Source organism: Chiloscyllium plagiosum, unplaced genomic scaffold, assembly GCF_037043375.1.
Source record: "Chiloscyllium plagiosum isolate Xiang-an unplaced genomic scaffold, Cpla_swu_hap1 HiC_scaffold_10, whole genome shotgun sequence".
Lineage (NCBI taxonomy): Eukaryota > Metazoa > Chordata > Chondrichthyes > Orectolobiformes > Hemiscylliidae > Chiloscyllium > Chiloscyllium plagiosum.
The window spans coordinates 62,299,878-62,321,635 of NW_028270148.1; the positions used below are offsets into that span (position 1 = coordinate 62,299,878).

At 43.9% G+C, this 21,758-nt stretch overlaps 1 protein-coding gene across 11 annotated transcripts in view; it reads right to left on the reverse strand.

The window, feature by feature from the left end:
• The window catches only part of ccdc88ab (coiled-coil and HOOK domain protein 88ab), a 399,202-nt gene that overhangs the window by 83,466 nt on the left and 293,978 nt on the right, over nt 1–21,758 (reverse strand). For all 11 annotated transcript variants that reach the window (XM_043696005.2, XM_043696000.2, XM_043696008.2 and 8 more), the window contains one exon: nt 8,464–8,609. In XM_043696005.2, coding sequence (XP_043551940.1) covers nt 8,464–8,609 — 146 coding nt within the window. The remainder of the gene's footprint in view (nt 1–8,463; nt 8,610–21,758) is intronic.

Consider the following 21,758-nt stretch of genomic DNA (forward strand, 5'->3'; position numbering starts at 1 on the left):
GTTCCAAAAACGCACAACCCAGATGGCCTCCTTCTTCAAGGACCGCAATTTCCCCCCCAACGTGGTCGACGATGCCCTCCACCGCATGTCTTCCACTTGCCGCTCCTCCGCCCTTGAGCCCCGCCCCTCCAACCGCCACCAGGACAGAACCCCACTGGTCCTCACCTACCACCCCACCAATCTCCATGTTCAGCGCATCATCCGCCGTCATTTCTGCCACCTCCAAACGGACCCCACCACCAAGGATATATTTCCCTCCCCTCCCCTATCAGCATTCCGTAAAGACCACTCCCTCCGTGACTCCCTCGTCAGGTCCACACCCCCCACCAACCCAACCTCCACTCCCAGCACCTTACCCTGCAACCGCAGGAGGTGCAAGACTTGCGCCCACACCTCCCCCCTCACCTCCCTCCAAGGCCCCAAAGGAAACTTCCATATCCGCCACAGATTCACCTGCACCTCCACACACATCATCTATTGCAACCTCTGCACCCGATGTGGCCTCCTCTATATTGGGGAGACAGGCCGCCTACTTGCGGAGCGTTTCAGAGAACACCTCTGGGACACCCGGACCAACCAACCCAACCACCCTGTGGCTCAACATTTCAATTCCCCCTCCCACTCCACCAAGGATATGCAGGTCTTTGGACTCCTCCATCGCCAGACCACAACAAAACGACGGTTGGAGGAAGAGCGCCTCATCTTCCGCCTAGGAACCCTCCAACCACAAGGGATGAACTCAGATTTCACCAGTTTCCTCATTTCCCCTCCCGCCACCTTGTCTCAGTCGAATCCATCGAATTCAGCACCGCCTTCCTAACCTGCAATCTTCTTCCTGACCTCTCCGCCCCCACCCCAGTCTGACCTATCACCCTCACCTTGACCTCTTTCCACCTATCACATTTCCGACGCCCCTCCCCCAAGTCCCTCCTCCCTACCTTTTATCTTAGCCTGCTGGACAAACTTTCCTCATTCCTGAAGAAGGGCTTATGCCCGAAACGTCAATTCTCCTGTTCCCTGGATGCTGCCTGACCTGCTGCGCTTTTCCAGCAACACATTTTCAGGGGAGTTAGAGTTGTTAACTAATCACCATCCCTATTCTTCTTTATATAAATTGTTGTAACCATTTCAAACTTAACATAATTTTGTTTATCCAGATGAATGCAAAACAAAAAGTGTTAGCAACAGGTCTCTTTTTCAGAAATATTTAAGCCTGTACTACCATACAGCAGCAAAAAAATTCCACAACTCAGCTCTTTCATCATAGTCCTGTAGACTCCTCTGGTTCAAATATTCACCTTATTTTTCCCTTAAAAGATGCAATGACCTCTACCTCAACTGTTTTCTGTGGTGACAATTCCATGCTTTAAACTCATGCAAATTCTGATTAACAGTGCTTTCCGTGATGATTGCAAGACAATAAGAACCCCTCCCCCCGCAATGCCGACAATAAATATTTTGAAGAGTCAGAATGTGGTAGATAGCCAAGCTTAAGGAAATTCTGGATTGCATTTTAGAAATGTATCAAAATCAATATAGTAGAGGAAATCGATCTTATCTTCCAGTGCTGATGATGAGACATTGGTTGCATCTTTCCATATCCTGGCTAAGTATAATTTTTGTCAAGATTTGTGGAGGGTTTTTCTCTGCAAGGCTAAGCACATTTTCTTGCACAACTTTCCCAAACTTGCCTCATTAACTACCCATAAGAATTAACTTTATTGTCATATGTACTCAAAAGAGTAGAGTGAAAAGTGCGCAAGTTGCCGCTTATGGTACCATCATAGGTACAAAGGTCCCAAGATATAGCTTTTTAGATTACAGTTCTTGGAAAAATAGAGGAGTTAAAAAATGTCCAGCATTGCAGATTTAGGAATAAATTATAACATGGAGAAAGAAAAATTACAGAGAAACAGTTTTCTGACCCAGTCCATATTGACACCACGGCCCCAGTCCGCACTGGGCTTTGCTCCAGATCACACCTGGCTTCGCCTCAGGACTCATGAGACCAGGAGATTGACCTAGTATCAACTTGAAACTGGAATTTCACACTGAGGCCACGCGGGACCGAAGACTGCCACAGACTGTCAAAGGAACACCACGCTGGGCTGCTGGAAGGTTGGCACACCAGGCCGGGCTAAGAGATCACCATGCTGGCCGAGAGACCGCCTTGTTGGGTCTGTGCTAAGGCCAGGAGTTCCAAGGCTGAGAATTCCAAGGCCATGAGGTCAAGGAGTGAGTCATACAGTCATAGCGATATACAGCACGGAAACAGACCCTTCGGTCTAACTCGTCCATACAACCAGATATCCAAACCCAATCTAGTCTAGGTCTGGACTCCCCCACCCCAGGGGAAAGGCCTTGTCTATTTACTCTATCCATGTCCCTCATGAGTTTATAAACCTCCAGAAGGTCACCCCTCACCCTCCAATGCTTCAGGGAAAACAGCCCCAGTCTATTCAACCTCTCCCTATAGCTCAAATCCTCCAACCCTGGCAACATCTTTGTAAATCTTTTCTGGACCCTTTCAGGTTTCACAACATCCTTCCAATAGAAAGGTGACCAAAACTGCATGCAATATTCCAACAGTGGCCTAACCAATGTCCTATACAACCTCAACATGACCTCACAAATCCTATACTCAATATTCTGACCAATAAAGGAAAGCATACCAATGCCTTCTTCACTTTCCTATCTATCTGCGACTGTACTTTCAAGGAGCTACGACCCTGCACCCCGAGTTCTCTTTGTTCAGCACCACTCCCTAGCAACTTAGCAATAAGTGTATAAGTCCTGCTAAGATTTGCTTTCCTAAAATGCTGCACCTTATATTTATTGAAATTAAATTCCATCTGCCACTCCTCAGCCTACTGGCTCATCTGATCAAGATCCCGTTGCTATCCGAGGTAACTTTCTTTGCTGTCCACTACATCTCTAATTTGTCATCTGCAAACTTACTAACTATACCTCTTATGCTCACATCCAAATCATTTATATGAAAGATGAAAAGTAGTAGACCCAGCACCAATTCTTGTGGCACTCCACTGGTCGCAGGCCTCCAGTCTGAATAACAACCCTCCACTACCACCCTCTGTCTTCTACCTTTGAGCCAGTTCTGTATCCAAATGGCTAGTTCTCCCCGTATTCCATGAGCTCTAACCTTGCTAATCAGTGTCCCATGAAGAATCTTGTCGAACACCTACTGAAGTCCATATAGATTACGTCTACTGCTCTGCCCTCATCAATCCTCTTTGTTACATCTTCAAAAAACTCAATCAAGTTTGTGAGACATCATTTCCCACACATGGCCATGCTGACTATCCCTAATCAGTCCTTGTCTTTCCAAATACATGTACATCCTGTCCCTCAGGATTCCTTCCAACAACTTGCCCACCACTGACGTCAGGTTCACTGGTCTATAATACCCTGGCTTGTCCTGACCACCTTTCTTAAATAGTGGCATCACGTTAGCCAACCTCCAGTCTTCTGGCACCTCACCTGTGATTATCGATGATACAAATATCTGAGCAAGGGGCCCAGCAATCACTTCCCTAGCTTCCCACAGAGTTCTAGGGTACACCTGATCAGGTCCTAGGGGTATATGGACTTGTATGTGTTTCAAGAAACCCAGCACTTCCTCCTCTGTAATATGGACATTTTTCAAGATGTCACTATCTATTTCACCATATTCTACATCTTCCATGTCCTTTTCCACAGTAAATACTGATGCAAATATTGGTTTAGTATCTTCCCTATCTCCTGTGGTTCCACATAAAGGTTGCCTTGCTGATTTTTGTGGTGTCCTATTCTCTTCCTGGTTAGATAAAAAGACAAAAGAAGAAAAAGAGAACAAAAGAAATAGGAATCGATGGAGCTGATGAGATCTGGCTGAAGTGTCCTACTCTGCTGTATCTTACTCCTAAGGCACTCTCTTTCCTACTTGCTGTAGCCAGAAGCACTAACAACTTCTGGGATGTACTGACATCCCTGGTGCCAGGACCATATGTAAAAGTCCACTGTTCCTTGTCCAGTGCTGGCAGTCATGAACTGTGGTTGTAGACATTTGCTGTGGACATAGCAGACAGAGGAAATTGGTCCCCAATTTTGCTAATAGGGAGCTGGAAGTCTTGGTGGACAGGGTCCAACAGAGCAGACTACGAGCAAAGGAGATTCTGCCAATCTGGTCTGAATTTGCAATAGGCGAAACTCAGGACTGTAGGTGCTGGAGATTCAGATTCAAAAAGTGTGGTGCTGGAAAAGCAAAGCAGGTCAGACAGCGTCCAGGAAGCAGGACAGTCAATGTTTTGGCTATAAACCCTTCATCAGGAATGTGTGGGGGCGGAAGGGCTGAGACATAAATAGGAGGGTAGGGTAGGGTGGGGATGGGGTGGGGGTGGGAGTGGGCGGGGGTTGAATGCAGTTGGGAATTCGATAGATAGATGCAGATGGGGGGGGCGATTGTAGTAGGTGACAGGTCAAGGGAGCAGTGCAGAGTTGGTGGGTTTGATCTGGGAGATGAGTGGAGGGGAGATTTGGAAACTAGTGAAGCCCGATGTTGATGCCATGAGGTTGGAGGGTCCCAAGGCAGAAGGTGAGACGTTTATCCTCGAGTCATCGGTTGGGTTGAATTGGATTTGGCATTGGAAGAGGCAAGCCCTTGGAAAAATGGGAGAGGAAGTTGGATTGATTGGCCACAGGGTGATTTGGTGCGTGTGCCTGAGAGATGTCTTACCGATGTACAGGAGACCACATCAAGAGCAACGGACACAGTAGATGAGGTGGGTGGATGTGTAGGAAAATCTTTGCTCGATGTGAAAAGATCTTTGGACAGAGGTGAGGGGGGGGGGGGAAGGTGTGGGCACAGGTTTTACACCTCTTGTGGCAGCAAGGGAAGGTGCCGGGTGTGCAGGAAGGTTGGTGGGGGTGCGTGGACCTAACGAGGGAGTCACGGAGGGAATGGTCTTTGTGAAACGCAGATCAGGATGGGGATAGAAATATATCTCTGATGGTGGGGTCTGATTTTAGGTAGTGGAAATAGCAGAGGAAAATGTGCTGTTACCGGAGATTAGTGAGATGGAAGGTGAGGAGTGGGAGGTTCTATCCTTTTGTGACTGGAGGGGTGGGATTCAAGGACAGAGGTGGGCTGGAAGGCAATGTTGATCATGTGGGAGGGGAAATTGTGGTCCATGAAATAGGAGGCTATCTGGGAGTCCGGGAATGGAACCGCTCCTCCTGGGAGCAGATACGGCAGAGGTGGAGGAATTGGGAGTAGAGGATTGTGTTTTACAAGGGTATGGGAGTGGGAGGGGCTGTAGTCAAGGTAACTGTGGGAGTCAGTGGGTTCGAAATAGATGTCCGTGTCGAGTCAGTTGCCAGAGATAGAGACAGAGAGGTCCAGGAAGGGGGGAGAGCTGTCCAAGATGGTCCAGATGAATTTAAGGTCTGGATGGAAGGTGTTAGTGAAGTTGATGAACTGTTAAATCTTCTCTTGGGAGTGCAAGGTGGCACTGATACCGTCATCGTGTAGTGGAATAAAAGGTGGAGAATAGTACCAATGTAATTACGGAAGACGGACTGTTCCACGTAACATATGAAGAGACAGTCATAGCTGGGGCCCATGCGGGCGTCCGTGGCTATCCCTTTGGTCTGAAGCAAGTGGGAGGATTCGAAGGAGAAGTTGTTGAGGGTGAGGACCAGTTCTGCCAATTGAATGAGTGTGTCGGCGAAGGGGTACTGGCTAGTTCGGTGGGAGAGGAAGAAACAGAGGGCGTGAAGGCCTTCACCATGGCAGACAGACTGGATGCCCATGGTGAAGATCAGGTGTTGGGAGCCAGAGAAGGCAAATCACACCATATCTTAAATGGTGAGAGGTTGAAAAGTGTAGATATGCAAAAGTGTAGATATGTATATCCTTTAAGTTCTTGGAAGAACATGCTGATGCAGCAAGATACTAGGAAGACTCACGGAATGTTGGCCTTTATCGCAAGAGGATTTGAGTACAGGAGGAGTGAATCTTGCTTCAATTATATAGGAGTTCAGTTAGACTGCACCTGGAGTACTGTATGCAGTTTTGGTCTCCTTATCTCAGGAAAGATATTACTGCCATGGAGAAGGCGCAACCAAGGTTCACCTGACTTGGTCTCAGAATTGCTGTTCGAAGAGAGGAAATTTGGCCAACTGGACCCACATTCTGCAGAGAATCAACGATAAATAGTGATCCTATTCATATTGTAAAATACTGGATGGGATTGAAAGGGTAGACTTTGGTAAGATATGTCTCCTAGTTGAGACATCTAGAATCAGAGGGCACAAGTTAAAAATAAGGAGTATTCCATTTAGGACTGAGGTGAAGAGATTATTTTTCACTCAGTGTGGCGAATCTTTGGAATTCTCTATCCAAGAGGCTTGTGGAAGCTCAGACTTTAAATATATTTAAAATAGAGTCATAGAGATGTACAGCATTGAAACAGACCCTTTGGTCCAACTTGCCCATGCCAACCAGACATCTTACATTAATCTAGTCCCATTTGCCAGCACTTGGTCCATATCCCTCTAAACCCTTCCTATTCATATACCCATCCAGATGCCTTTTAAATGTTGTAATTGTCCCATCTTCCACCACCTCTCTGGCAGCTCATTCCATTTATTAGATTAGATTAGATTAGATTAGATTAGATTAGATTAGATTCTCTACAGTGTGGAAACAGGCCCTTCGGCCTAACAAATCCACACCAACCCTCCGAAGAGTACCCACCCTCTCCCATTTCAGTCTGACTAATGCACCTAACATTACAGGTAATTTTTCATGGCCAATTCACCTGACCTGCACATCTTTGGACTGTAGGAGGAAACCGGAGCACCTGGAGGAAACCCACACAGACACGGGGAAAATGTGCAAACTCCACACAGACAGTCACCTGAGGCTGGAATTGAACCTGGGACCTTGGTGCTGTGAGGCAGCAGTGCTAACCACTGAGCCAGAGTGCCGTTATGTACCACCTTTTGTGTGAAAAAGGTGCATCTTAGGTTCCTTTGAAATCATTCCCTGCTCTCTTGTTCTAGACTCTTCCATCCCAGGGAAAAGACCTTGCCCTAACCATGCCCCTCATGACTTCATAAACCTCTATAAGGTCAGCCCTCAGCCTCCGACACTCCAGGGAAAACAGTCACATGTTGATAAAGTTTTGATTATCAATGGCTTATGGGAAGGGGTGGATAAGAGGTATTCAAATGTTCAATTAGCTATGATCACGTCTAATGGCAGAACAGACTTGGTTGGCTGGCTGGACTACTCCCGTTCTGATGAAAGGAGATGATTTCCTGGGAACCAGAGGTGGTTAGGTGAGATTTCCATATAAATAAGTTTTCATTTTGTAAATATAAATTCACTTTCTGCCATCAGCCATGTCTGAGAGGCTGTATGGCAGCAACTGCAACAAGCAAGATTCAGAATTCATCCATCATAGAACCACAATGGGCTAAATTGAAAGAGGTACTAGTTAAATGCTGCTTTACTTCAAAGGTTAGGAGGAAGGAAGTTAATAGACAAACTTTTACACCTTCTGAGGTTGGCTGGGAAAGTACCATGGGAGAGTGAGGAATTGTTAGGAGTGTGGAAAGAATGCACCAGGGTGAGAGAGGGAATGATGGAATGTTGACAGTGGAGGGGAGAGCAAAATACATTTGGCAGTAGCATTCTGCTGGATGTGGCAAAAATGGCAAAAGATGATCCTTCCAGGTGTAGTTGCATTTTACCTGTACTTCTTTTAATCTAGTCAACTTTATCCACTTTTCACAATGCGGTCTCCTTTACATCGCAAAGACTAATCAGAGACTGGATGACCACGTTGTTGAACATCTGTATTCTGCCCATGGGAATGACTCCAACCTTCTAGCTTTTGCGATTTTTAATAAACTATCTTACTCCCATGGTAACATTTCTGTCCTTGGTTTTCTACTCAACACAAGGAGGAACAACAATTTATTTACCATATAGCCAGTTTACACCCTCTAGGACTTGTTTTGAGTACCATAACTTCAGAGTTTGACCGTCCATGAAGCATTGCTTCATTGTTGCTGGATGTCCAAAATGGAAGTCTGGAGGAGCAAGGGGAGAGATACTCTTTCTGACTTTCATGTTGGTAAGTTTTAGTGTCCCATTTTCTATTCGATGGAAGAATGGGAGCCTGAATATTAAAGGTGAAATTAGGTAAGAATGAAATTGATAACGAGCTGTTAATAGGCCCCTCCACTCATGAGTGAGAATTTTGTCTCAGCATCTGGGCTCTGGTCAAAAACATTTGGTCTTGACATTGAGAAAGATATCTCAAGTGATTCTCCCAAACGCCTTGCCATAACCTACAATGTTCAGGTGATGGGATGATGGCACACAAAGTATTATTTGCAGTATGGCTGGAGTTGGTACTTTTATTTATCACACAAAGTACTTTTCATTCTACTTACATATATTGTCTTTGCTCCACGTGGAACAGATCCTTGCTCTCCATGCTCTGTTCTAACAATGACTTGTTGTGTAGCATTAATGTCTGGATCTGGTCGAGCAAATGTCGATTTTCTTCCTCAAGATTCCCTTTTAATTGGCTCAGTAGCTGCATGAAACCAAACCATGGTCATGATAAATATTTTTAGACATACTTCTTCAACATATGCAACAGCTATGAGAAAAGACTAAGAGAGAAAATATCAATTTAAGGTCAATATGACCTTAAAACTCTCCCAGTTGTAAAAGGACAAAAGATCAAAGAACAAATACCATTTAAGTTCTGGTTTGTAGGCGAGAGCTTAAAATTAGAACTGTTAAAAAAAAGGCTATAATCTTACATTTCCAGTTTATGGCCAACCTTCCACTGAAAATATCAGCTTCATCATTGTATTTTTCCCCAAATTTAATTTACACATTACACTCATATTTCTACAGACAATCATTCAGAGTTAAATACTGCAGATGCTGGAAATCTGAACAGAGAATGCAGCAGAAACTCAGCAAGTCTGGCAACATTCGTGGAGTGAGAAACAAAGGTAATATTTTGAGGTCAGTATGACTCTTTCAACTACTTTCAGTTATGAAGAAATTATTTTTATATACTTGACAGAGATGGTGGAGGGGCAAAAATGGAATAGATGATGTAGAAGTCCAGTGCAAAAGACAAAGGGGGTGAAAGAGAGAAACATGTACAATGAGTAAATTAAGAATGCAAAAGGGTGAGTGCTATCTGATTACAGCAGAGTAAACAAGACACAAATAAGAATTTGGGGGAAAGAGTGTGGAGACAGCAAGAAAAATATGTAAGTAAAATAGATCACAGGCATGATGCAGACAGGGCTGAAATTGAGGAATTCAATATTGAGACTGAAAGATTATAAAGAGTGACTAAACAGAAAATGAGATGTTGTTCCCTGACTTGCATCCTGATTCATCAGAAAACTACTTTTGTATCATCAATAAATACAGGTGAGGTGCTGAATGACTGGAGAGTGGCTAATGTTATGTTTGTTTAAGAAGGGATGTAAGGAAAAACCTGGGAACAATAGACCGGTGTGTCTGACCTCTATGGTGGTATATTGTTGGAAGTGATTCGGAAAGACAGGATTTATACATATTCAAAGAGGCAAAGAATTTTTTAGGGATAGTCAGCATAGCTTTGTGCGAGGGAAATCGTATCTCACAAACTTGATCAAGCTTTTTTGCGGAAGTAACAAAGAAGATTGATGAGAGTAAAGCAGTAGGCATTGTTTATTTGGACTTTAGTAAAACTTTGACAAGGTTCTGCATGGCAGATTATTTAATAAAGTTAATCACAACACCCTATTTTTGGCCACAAAAACTGGAATTTTCCATAAATCTTGTGTAAAAGTTGACCCTAGATCTTCACAGATAATGGATCAATATTTATGAGTCAGTGTGCTGGCTGTCATGCTCCACTCCAGTCTGGCAGTCAACCCACTCTGCTCCGGGTCTTCCAGTCCACCGGCTGTCGTGCTCTGATCTGGGTTTTCAGAATTACCATAATTCGTTGTTTTTTTCTTTATTTGTTTCGGGATCATTTGTGCTTCTGCTAATGATATGGTATGAATTTTGACGGGCATGAATTTTAGCCAGGAAAAAGTAGTATCCAGATAATAATCAAACTCAAACTGAACCTTAAAAAGTAATCAAAAAAATTCAACTATTACTTGAGTATATGCGATAATCACATGGGATTCAGGGTAAGCTTGCCAATGGATGCAAAATCGGCTTAACGACAGGAGAGAGAGAGTGTGATGGTGGAGGGCTGTTTTGGGACTGAAGGCCTATGACCAGTGGCATTCCACAGGGATTGGTGAGGGTCCACTTTTGTTTGTCATGTATATAGAGTCATAGAGATGTACAGCATGGAAACAGACCCTTCAGTCCAAACCATCCATACCGACCAGATATCCCAACCCTATTTAGTCCCTGCCAGCACCCGGCCCATATCCCTCCAAACCCTTCCTATTCATATACCCATCCAAATGCCTCTTAAATGTTGCAATTGTACCAGCCTCCACCACATCCTCTGGCAGTCCATTCCATATACGTACCACCCTCTCACTCTAAACCTATGCCCTCTCGTTCTGGACTCCCCAACCCCAGGGAAAAGACTTTGTCTATTTATCTTAGCCGTGCCCCTCATAATTTTGTAAATATAAATGATTTTAGATGAGAATATAGAAAGCATGGTTAGCCAGTGATATATTTCAGACATGGTTCCAATCTATTGGATATAAAAAAATCCCTTCTGAAAATGATCAGGTGAGTTCTCATGACCAATACTCATACAACATTGATTACACAATGCATGTAGGACAATATGTAACAGCCCAGATGCCATTAGACCTAATCACGTTAGACCTAATCATGTGTGATGAAAGATTAAGGTTCAACAGGTAATATTCAGGACCTAGGGAGAAAATATAAAAAAGTAGCAATTTCTGAATTATCCTCAATACCACCCATTAATATATACAGGAGTAGTAGGATAAGTTGGTTTTGTTGAAAGAGTTTTGTTGAAAGAGTAGTGTATAAATTAATTCAGATTCCGAGGGTATTAGGATCAACTCTAGTATAAAAAGGGACCTAAATAAAATGGAAGGCTACACCTCAATGGGCCTCGGATCTTTCAGGTCTAGAGCTACAGGGCAGTAGTTGAAAATTATTTAGCAAGCAAAACAACACAGGAATGAAGTACGAGAGAGGCGATACAAGGTGCAGGTGAGGACCAGAACAGAGAGAGTACTAGAAGAGAGAGTAGGTCAGAAAAAGGGGGGAAAAAAAAATCTGACATGGGGAACATGAGGGCAAACTAAGCTGGGTTTGGACCTCTTATGCATAAATGCCCAGGTCATGGTAGATAAGACTGATGATTTACATTCCACAAATAGACACATGGAATTATGATAACATGGCAATGATGGAAACCTTGTTTAAGTCAAGAATGAATGGGCATTGAGAAGCCCTGTCTACATAGTGTTCTCAAAACATAGGGATGGAAGAAGAGGCATGGGAGTACTGATCAAAGGCACAATCAAAACAAATTATGTAAAAGAGACACAGAGCAGATGTTTTCACTTATGAAGGAGTCTGTTATGGAGGAGTCTTGAACAGGGGAAATGGTTACGGAATTATGGAACACTCAGTTAAAACTGAGATGCAAACAAATTTCTACCCCAAGAGTTGGAGGACCAAGATCACAGAGTATTTAAAGATGCATTTAGATAGATATCTGAATCACTAAAGAATTGAGGTCTGGAGAGATTCAAGATGGCAGCAATCTGAGCCTTACTGAGCTCTGCACCCCATCCCAGTGTATAAAGCTTTTGGAAAAAATTATTGTTAAACGGTAATACAACAGTTTAAATCCTTTTTCAAGCGTGTGCGAATGACTAAGGGGAAGCAAAAGGCTAAGTCTCAAGACTCAGGACACTTGCCGAAAACATCAGGAGGACCTAAGACTGCAGCTAGGGAAGCAGCTGCAGCTCCCTCGGCAGCTGTGAAAAGAATACCTGTGCAGCAGAACATTGTGGAGGAACTCAGAGTGATCTGACAGCTGATCCAGGAGATGAGGGAAGAGACCCATAATCAACTGGAGCCCATCTCCGCCATGCTGCAAAAGCATGAGGAGGAGTTGGAAGGGCTTGGGAAGCGATTTGAAGAGGTTGAGCGGTGGACCGCAGTGTCGGAGACAGAGGTTGAGTCCTCGGTGGGACAGTTCCAGGCCCTTGAGAAACAGGGCCCTGACTGAGCAAGTCGATGACTTGAAAAATAGAGGTAGGAGAAAGAATATCCAAGTTGTTGGTCTGCTGGAGGGAGTAGAAGGTGGGCAGCCAGCAAGTTCGTTTGAAGACTGGCTGCCACAATTTCTTGGCTGGGATGCAGAGGTGGACCGGGTGAAGGGTGACAGAGCTGACTGGGTTGCAATGCGCAGATCCAGTCAGGGTCAGCACCCACACCGGTTCTGATACGATTTCAATGTTACAAGGACAAGCAGAGTCATGGAAACTTCTAGAAGGTGGGGAAGAGATCCGCAGGCCCTGACCTATCAGGGAACTAAGATAATATTTTCCAGGACCTTTTTGCAGCAATGATTCACAAAGAGGAAATCGTTTGATGAGGTTAAGAGAAGGTTCAAGGACCTCAGTATTCAATATTCGATGAGATACCCAGCGGTGCTTCGTATTACTTACGAGGAGGCTGTGCGCTCGTTTCATTCCTTGGAGCAAGCAAAAAACTTCTTGGATATTTTAAAATAATGTAGCTGTATTTATGGACATGGACAATAATGTCTGTTTTTTTTTGTTTTGTCTTGCTTTTATTTCTTGTACTTTCAATCTTTTCCCAAAGAAGTTGTTGTTGTTTTTTTTTCCTCTCCAAGCTGGAGTGGTTTTGATATATTATGGGGGGTTGGCTGAGTGCTCACTGTTTTTATACCTTTGTGTTTACAATGTCCTTTGTTTGGTTTCTTCCACTGGTTGGGTTTGGGGTGCTGTTCGAGCAGCAAGTGGGAATGTGGGTCTGTGTGGGAAATGTAAGCGCCCTCTGTGGGCAGGGGGCAGAGTCCACCATTAAGTGCTTTTTGTGTTTGTTTGTTTTTGGTTTTTTGTAAACTGAATCTGTGAGTCTCCTTTTGATTATGCTCAGCATGTTGGGAGACGAATTTTTCCTTTCGGCAAATCAAAGGTGATTGTAAAGGATTGTTAGCAGCATTCTTAAATGGTGCACCTGGAATAACAGAGAAATTATTTCGGCAATTAAAAGAAAAAAGGTGTTGTTGAGCCTTAGAAAGGAGAGGGTTGATGTGATACAGGAGACTCATCTTAATGACAAGGAACACTTGAAGTTACAGTAGGGTGGGTTTGATTGGGGTTTTTCTCATCTTTCACTACTAGGAGCAGGGGAGTGGCAATACTTGTCCTGAAGGGTCTCCCATTTAATAGATTGCATTAAAGACGAGTATGGTCGGTTTGTTACTTTTAAGGCCCTTATATATGGTGAGGAATAGGGTATTTTGAACGTCTATTGTCCTCTGGCCCACCCTCTTAAATTTCTGACTGATGCACTAAGCTGATGGCCTAGGCCTCGCGGCATATTATTATTTCTGTGTGGAACATGGGTTGGTAGATGTTTGGAGAAGTTTACACTTTACGGGCAGATATTTTATGTTTTTTTCCAATCCTCATGAATACCACACAAGGATTGATTATTTCCTAACTCATGCAGCTTTTTTAGATTTGGTGGTATCCTATTTGATTGGGAATATTGCCATCTCTGATCATGCAGTGGTGTATTTATGGTTAAGATTAAGGGTGTTGCAATGGGCTCACGGTACTGGTGAATGGATCCCTTCATCCTCAAGAACAGCAAGTTTGTAGAATACTTTAGGGAATTTGAAGCTTTTTTTGGCCACCAACTCAGGTACAGCTACTAAACCGTCCATTCTTTGGGAGCCTGCTAAGGCATATGGTAGAAGGATAATTAGCTTATTTTCTGCCAGCCAGAAACAACAGAAGGGAGAGCAGCGTCTGCTTAAGGCACGACTGAAGGCAGCTGAGATGGCATATTACAGTGGACTGTCAGTGACTAAGCTGCAGCGAATCATAGCTCTGTGATCCGTCTTAAACTCCATGCTAACGCGTACAGCAAGGAAGGAACTTTCCTTTGCGAAGCAGAGACTGAGCATGGTGATAGGCTGGGTAAGTACTTGGCATATTTGGTCAGGAAGAAGAATGCCTCCCATCCTTTGCTTCTATTAGGGAAAGGAATTAGATTAGATTAGATTACTTACAGTGTGGAAACAGGCCCTTCGGCCCAACAAGTCCACACCGCCCCGCCGAAGCGCAACCCACCCATACCCCTACATTTACCCCTTACCTTACACTACGGGCAATTTCGCATGGCCAATTCACCTGACCTGCACATCTTTGGACTATGGGAGGAAACCGGAGCACCCGGAGGAAACCCACGCAGACACGGGGAGAATGTGCAAACTCCACACAGTCAGTCGCCTGAGGCGGGAATTGAACCCGGGTCTCTGGCGCTGTGAGGCAGCAGTGCTAACCACTGTGCCACCGTGCCGCCCAATGGGACTCTTACTTATGATGCTAAAAAGATCAATGAGGCATTTCGGAGGTTTTACTCTGAACTTTACTAGTCTGAATGCTGTGAGGACAGATGGGATAAGATGGAGTCTTTCTTTTTAGGAACGTGGATCTTCTTGGTGTGTCTGCTGAACAGGCGTCTCTCTTTGGTGCTCCATTAACAGCACAAGATACAGGAGGCGGTGAGGCAACGCTTGGCCCTAATGGCTTGCCCAGTGAATTTTATAAAGCATTTGTAAATATACTGTCAGGACTGATGCTGGACACGTATAAATATTTATATAATCGGGATTGCCTCCCACCATCCTTGAGAAGCTAATGTCTCTTTTTACCCTCAAGAAAAGAAAGACCCCAGAAGACTGTGCTTCTTACAGACCCATCTCGCTTTTAAACTCTGACTTTAAAATTTTATCAAAGACTCTGGCATTGAGGTTGGAAAGGGTGTTGCCTTCTATTGTTAAGGAGGATCAGATGGGCTTTATAAAGGGTCGCGGATCTTTTAATAATGTTAGGAGACTGCTTATCATGATTCAAGTGTGCCAGCAATGGTCAGTTCAAGAGTTGGTGGTTTCCTTGGATGCGGAGAAGGCATTTGACCGGGTGGAATGGCCATCTTGTTTTTATACCCTGGAGCGGTTTGGCCTGGGTGAAGTGTTTCCTAGACAGATAAGAGCCTTTTACACTGATCCTCTGGTGGCAGTTTTCACTAATGATATAAGGTCTGATAATTTAACATTAGTAAGGGTAGTCAGCAAGGCTGTCCCCTCTCACCTTTGCTCCTCACATTGGTGATTGAACTGCTGGCAGAGGCCATTCATGGGGACCCTAATATAGCTGCCCCAAAAGTAGGATCGAAGGTGCATAGGATCACATTAAATGCAGATGATGCTCTCATTTTCCTTTTGAAAGCGGCAGTTTCCATACACTATTTGACACAACATATTAATTCATTTGGCTGTTTCTCAGGTTACAAGATCAACTTTTCAAATTTGGAGGCTATGCTTTGGGGGGGGGGGGGGGAGGGGGGGGGGGGGGGGAAGAGTCCTCGGGGAATATTGGACGTTGAAGGTGGGATCCCCTTTAAATGGGTACAGGGTGGCTTTCTTTATTTGGGCCTCTCTGTTACTCCTAGTTTTGATCAGTTATTCAAGGCTAATTTTGTCCATTTGTTTGACAAGATTAAACAAGACCATCTAAGCTAGGGGGGTCCTTCCAATATTAGGTTAGGTCGAGTTGCTCTTATTAAAATGAATGTTCTTCCTCCCTTATTTTACCCTGTGCGGATGTTCCCTTGCTTTTTTCTAGACAAACCTTTCGGAAATTAAATGGCTGGCCATAAGTGGCCCCTTATCAGGCTTATGAAATTGCAAATATCTCTGGGTTGGGAGGAGTGGATCTCCTGGACGCCAGAAGATATCAATTGAGCTCCCTTCTATCTTTTGGGAGTGATTGGGCCTGTGAGGACTCGGCGTCGATATGGTTGGACATTAAGGCCTCCCAGGCAAAGTGTCCTCTTATTAACCTGTTGTTTCTGGACAAGATGAGAATAGTTGTGGAATATTGCCACAATCCAATAGTTAGTAATACTATCAAAGCATGTAGGGCAATGAAACAGATGAAGGGTAATAATGTCTAAAACATCTTTCCATACACACATTGTTGATATGCCAGTTTTCCGGGCAGAAACAATGGATCCCAGGTTTAAGTCCTGGGCTGGCAGGGGAGTCTCTTGTTTGACTGACCTTTTTGAAGATGAAATGTTAATGTCATTTGATCAAATAACTCATAAGTATGGATTATCGACAGGGACCTTTTCAGATCAGAGACTTTATCCGAAAAGAAACTACACCTCTGACTGAGGATTATAGATCTGATATGGAAAAGAAGGTGCTTCAGGCTAAGACCACTCTTTCGGTGAGTACTCTCTATCATTTATTGGGGAGAGGTTCCTCAGGTGACATCGAGTGATTACAGGAGGTCTGGGAGAGCGAGTTCGGGGTGGAGATCACTCAGGAAATTTGGGAGGACACTTGTGAGAATGCAAGGAAGATTTAAATACGTAACAGGACCCATGCTATGCAGTTAAAGATTCTTCATAGGTCTCACCTGGCCCCCAGATTGTCTTGCAAAATTTAGGCAGGATGCATTTTTAATGTGCCCAAAGTGTCAAATAAATGCAGGTACCCTTACTCATGGTTTGTGGTCCTGCCACAGGCTCCATACATACTGGAGCGCTGTGGCAGAAGTAATAGAGAGGGTCTTGGGAATCGAAGTCAAGATAGACCTAGTTTCTCTTCTCCTGGGTTTGCCAAATTCATCTCCCTTAGATGTACATGGGAGAAAGCTTTTTAGCATCCTCACTTTTTGTGCGAGGAAGAACATTCTGATATGCTGGGTGTTTAAGAACTCCCCCCCCCAGGTCTGTCGGAGTAGCATAATTATGGAACACATTCCAAATTTTTTAATTATTTGGAAGCAGATCTGTCCGCCATTTTAATTAGGGCTTTTGTCTAGCCATGGTGGTTTAGTTTAATAAGCCCAATGTCCTGAGGAAGAATTTCGAGCAATCATGGATTTAATAATTAATGCTCTCGAAGGTTGAGGTTTGTGGTCTTTTTACGTTGAGCAGCGTTGTTTAGTTATTTATTTATTTATTGATGTGTACTGAGCGTAGTTGTGAGTTCTTTTGTAGAGTAGTATAGCAGTTGGTTTAGAACATAGAACATAGCAGGGCATTCCATGAACTCACGACTCGCTGAGTAAAGAATCTACCCCTAACATCTGTCCTATACCTACCCCCCCTTAATTTAAAGCTATGCCCCCTTGTAATAGCTGACTCCATACGTGGAAAAAGATTCTCACTGTCGACCCTATCTAAACCCCTAATCATCTTGTACACCTCTATCAAGTCACCCCTAAACCTTCTTTTCTCCAATGAAAACAGCCCCAAGTGCCTCAGCCTTTCCTCATACGATCTTCCTACCATACCAGGCAACATCCTGGTAAACCTCCTCTGCACCCGTTCCAGTGCCTCCACATCCTTCCTATAGTATGGGGACCAAAACTGCACACAATACTCCAGATGCGGCCGCACCAGAGTCTTATACAACTGCAACATGACCTCAGTACTCCGGAACTCAATTCCTCTACCAATAAAAGCCAGTACGCCATATGCCTTCTTCACCGCACTATTTACCTGGGTGGCAACTTTCAAAGATTTGTGTACATGGACACCAAGATCTTTCTGCTCATCCACACTACCAAGTATCCGACCGTTAGCCCAGTACCCCATCTTTTTATTACTCTTACCAAAATGAATCACCTCACACTTAGCTCCATTTGCCACCTTTCTGCCCAGTTCTGCAGCTTATCAATATCCCGCTGTAACCTGCCACATCCTTCCTCACTGTCTACCACTCCTCCGACTTTCGTATCATCCGCAAACCTGCTCACCCAACCTTCTAACCCCTCCTCCAGGTCATTTATAAAAATGACAAACAGCAATGGTCCCAAAACAGATCCTTGCGGAACACCGCTAGTGACAGCACTCCAAGATGAACCTTTGCCATCAACTACTACCCTCTGTCTTCTTCCAGCCAGCCAACTCCTAATCCAAACCTCCAACTCACCCTCAATGCCATACCTCCGTATTTTTTGCAGTAGTCTACCATGGGGAACCTTATCAAACGCCTTACTAAAATCCATATACACCACATCTACCGCTTTCCCCTCGTCCACCTCCTTAGTCACCTTCTCAAAGAATTCAATAAGGTTTGTGAGGCACGACCTGCCCTTCACAAAACCATGCTGACTATCCTTGATCACATTATTCCTATCCAGATGTTCATAAATCCTATCCCTTACAATTCTCTCTAAGATTTTACCCACAACAGAAGTGAGACTCACCGGCCTATAGTTACTAGGGTTATCCCTACTCCCCTTCTTAAACAAGGGAACCACATTTGCTAGCCTCCAATCTTCTGGCACTACTCCTGTAGACAACAAGGACATAAAAATCAAGGCCAATGGCTCTGCAATCTCCTCCCTTGCTTCCCAGAGAATCCTAGGATAAATGCCATCAGGCCCAGGGGACTTATCTATTTTCACCCTTTCCAGGATTTCCAACACCTCTTCTCTACATACCTCAAAAGCCATCCATTCTACTTAATTGTGACTCGGTACTCACATCGACAACAATGTCCTGTTCCTGAGTGAATACTGACGAAAAGTATTCATTCAGTGTCTCCCCAATCTCTTCAGCCTCCACACGCAACTTCCCACTACTATCCTTGACTGGACCTATTCCTACCCTAGTCATTCTTTTATTCCTGACATACCTATAGAAAGCCTTAGGGTTTTCCCTAATCCTACCAACTAAGGACCTTTCATGTCCCCTCCTTGCTGCTCTTAGCTCTCTCTTCAGGTCCTTCCTGGCTACCTTATAACTCTCAATCGCCCCAATTGAACCTTCACGTCTCATCTTTACATAGGCCGCCCTCTTCCATTTAACAAGGGATTCCAATTCCTTATTAAACCACGGCTCCCTCACACGACCCTTTCCTCCCTGCCTGACGGGTACATACTTATCAAGGACACTCAATAGTTGCTCCTTGAACAAGCTCCACATATCAATTACACCCTTGCCTTGAAGCTTACTTTTCCAGGCCACACATCCTAAGTCATGCCTCACCGCATCATAATTTCCCTGCCCCCAGCTATAACTCTTGCCCTGTAGTGCACTCTTATCCCTCTCCATCACTAGAGTAAAAGTCACCGAATTGTGGTCACTGTCCCCAAAGTGCTCACCTACCTCTAATTCTAACACCTGGCCTGGTTCATTACCCAGAACCAAATCCAGTATGGCCTCACCTCTTGTTGGCCTATCTACATATTGTGTCAGGAAACCCTCCTGCACACATTGGACAAACACTGACCCATCTAACGAACTTGAGCTATAGCTTTCCCAATCAATATCAGGAAAGTTAAAGTCCCCCATAACAACCACCCTATTACTTTCACTCTTCTCTTGAATCATCCTCGCAATCCTTTCTTCTACGTTTCTAGGACTATTAGGGGGCCTGTAAAAAACTCCTAACAGGGTGACCTCACCTTTCCTATTCCTAACCTCAGCCCAAACTACCTCTGATGGCGAGTCTTCATCCATCGTCCTTTCCACAGCTGTAATACTATCTTTGACAAGCAATGCCACACCTCCCCCTCTTTTGCCCCCACCTCTGACCCTACTAAAACATTTAAACCCTGGAACTTGCAACAGCCAATCCTGTCCCTGTTCTACCCATGTCTCCGTAATAGCCACAACATTGTTGTTTGTTTATTGTTGTTGTTTTTGTTGTTATAAATGTTATATTTTTATACTTTTGTAATTTTGTAAAGAAAAATCTTTTCAATGAAAATATTAAAAAAAAAAGAATTGAGGTCTGGGGCAAGCTTGAAAGGGGCTGAATGGCCATCCTGCTCCTACTTTCTATGCTTTTAGAAAGTTTGCAAGTTTCTGGGAATCAAACAAAATTTCATGTTCCCTACTACCATTGACCTTAGGCATGGTGGGGTGAATGAATAGGACATTAAGGTAAGCATCAGCTAAAAGCAGCCAGAAATGGCACAAAAGCTGGGCAGATCTATTGCGTTGTATCTGTACGGGACTCAAAACAATATCATATCGATCAACTGATTAACACTACACGTGTTAATGACAGGTAGGGTGATGAGGGGATGTTTTGACAGGTAATGAGAAACTAAGAACTTAATGCAAAAATGTTAAATGATTTGCGACTAAGCTGAGCAGACAGCCGAAAGTATAAAGAGAAGAGGTTAGGGATCAGGTAATTGTACACAGGGATGGAGGCAGAAATAGAACAGGTTGAGATGAGTGTAGGAGATAAGGTCATGAAGGACATAGGATTTGAGCTATAATGGATAGGACATGATAATGTGATCATAATTAACGATACGTACACTGTTTCGACACAAAAAGGGAAGATCATTGGAAACAATGATGACATCTGAAGCAAGTCACTAACCAATTTTTTTTAAACCTTTCATGGTGTAGGAAGCATGGTCTGATTTTCTGCCATATCAAATGTTTAACACCTATAGAAGGCTAATGTGGAATTAGTTACACTTCATAATATGTTAATCGTCATTGTTCTGGAAATCTCACTTATACAAGTGCCAATACCAACTAAGACATTAAATAGAATAGGGAACATTGGGGTACTTAAGGGCAAATATAAGAAATACACTTTACTACCATATGCAGTAGAGAAATGAGAAACAAAGTTATTTAAAGTCCTCCAGAATCAGTCCCTCATAGCCCAAGAATTTGAAGGCCACCCTCCTGCACCATTTTTCCAACTACACATTCATGTGTCCTATCCTCCTATTTTTGTGTTCACTTGCGCATGGTACTGGGAGCAATCTCGACAGAACTACTTTTGAGGTTCTCTTCGGTAATTTTCTATCTAGCTCCCCAAATTCTGATTGCAGGACTACATCATCCTTTCTACCTATAATCACTGACACTAATGTGGGCCTTGATCTCTGTCTGACCACCCTTTCTCAGAAGAATATTCTTTGCCATTCTGTGACATTACTGACCCGAGCACCAGGGAGGCAACATATCGTCACAGAAACTCATCTGTGGCAGCAGAAATAGCTGTTCCCCTAATTAATGAATTTATCACTATTGCTCTTCCACTCTTCTTCCTGCCTCCTGTACAGCTGACCCATCAGTACGGTCAAAGGCTTGGAGCTTGTTGCAATCCTGTACTCTGAGAAACCAGTGTTCTCACAAATATCAAGACTGGAAAACAGATACTTAAGCGGGACTCTGAACACAGAAATCTGTTCTTATGATGGTAAAATTGCATTTGTGTTGCAGCACTGTGGCTCAGTGGTTGGCACTACTGCCTCTCAGCGCCAGGGACCTGGGTTCAATTCCAGCTTTGGCCAACTGTCTGTGTGGAGTTTGCACACTCTCCCTGTGTTTTAAAGAGTTTAGGGGAGGCAATAACCTAATGGTAGTTTTGCTAGACTATTAATCCAGAAACTCACTTAATGATCTGGGGATCATGATTCAAATCCTGCCATGGCAAATGGTGAAA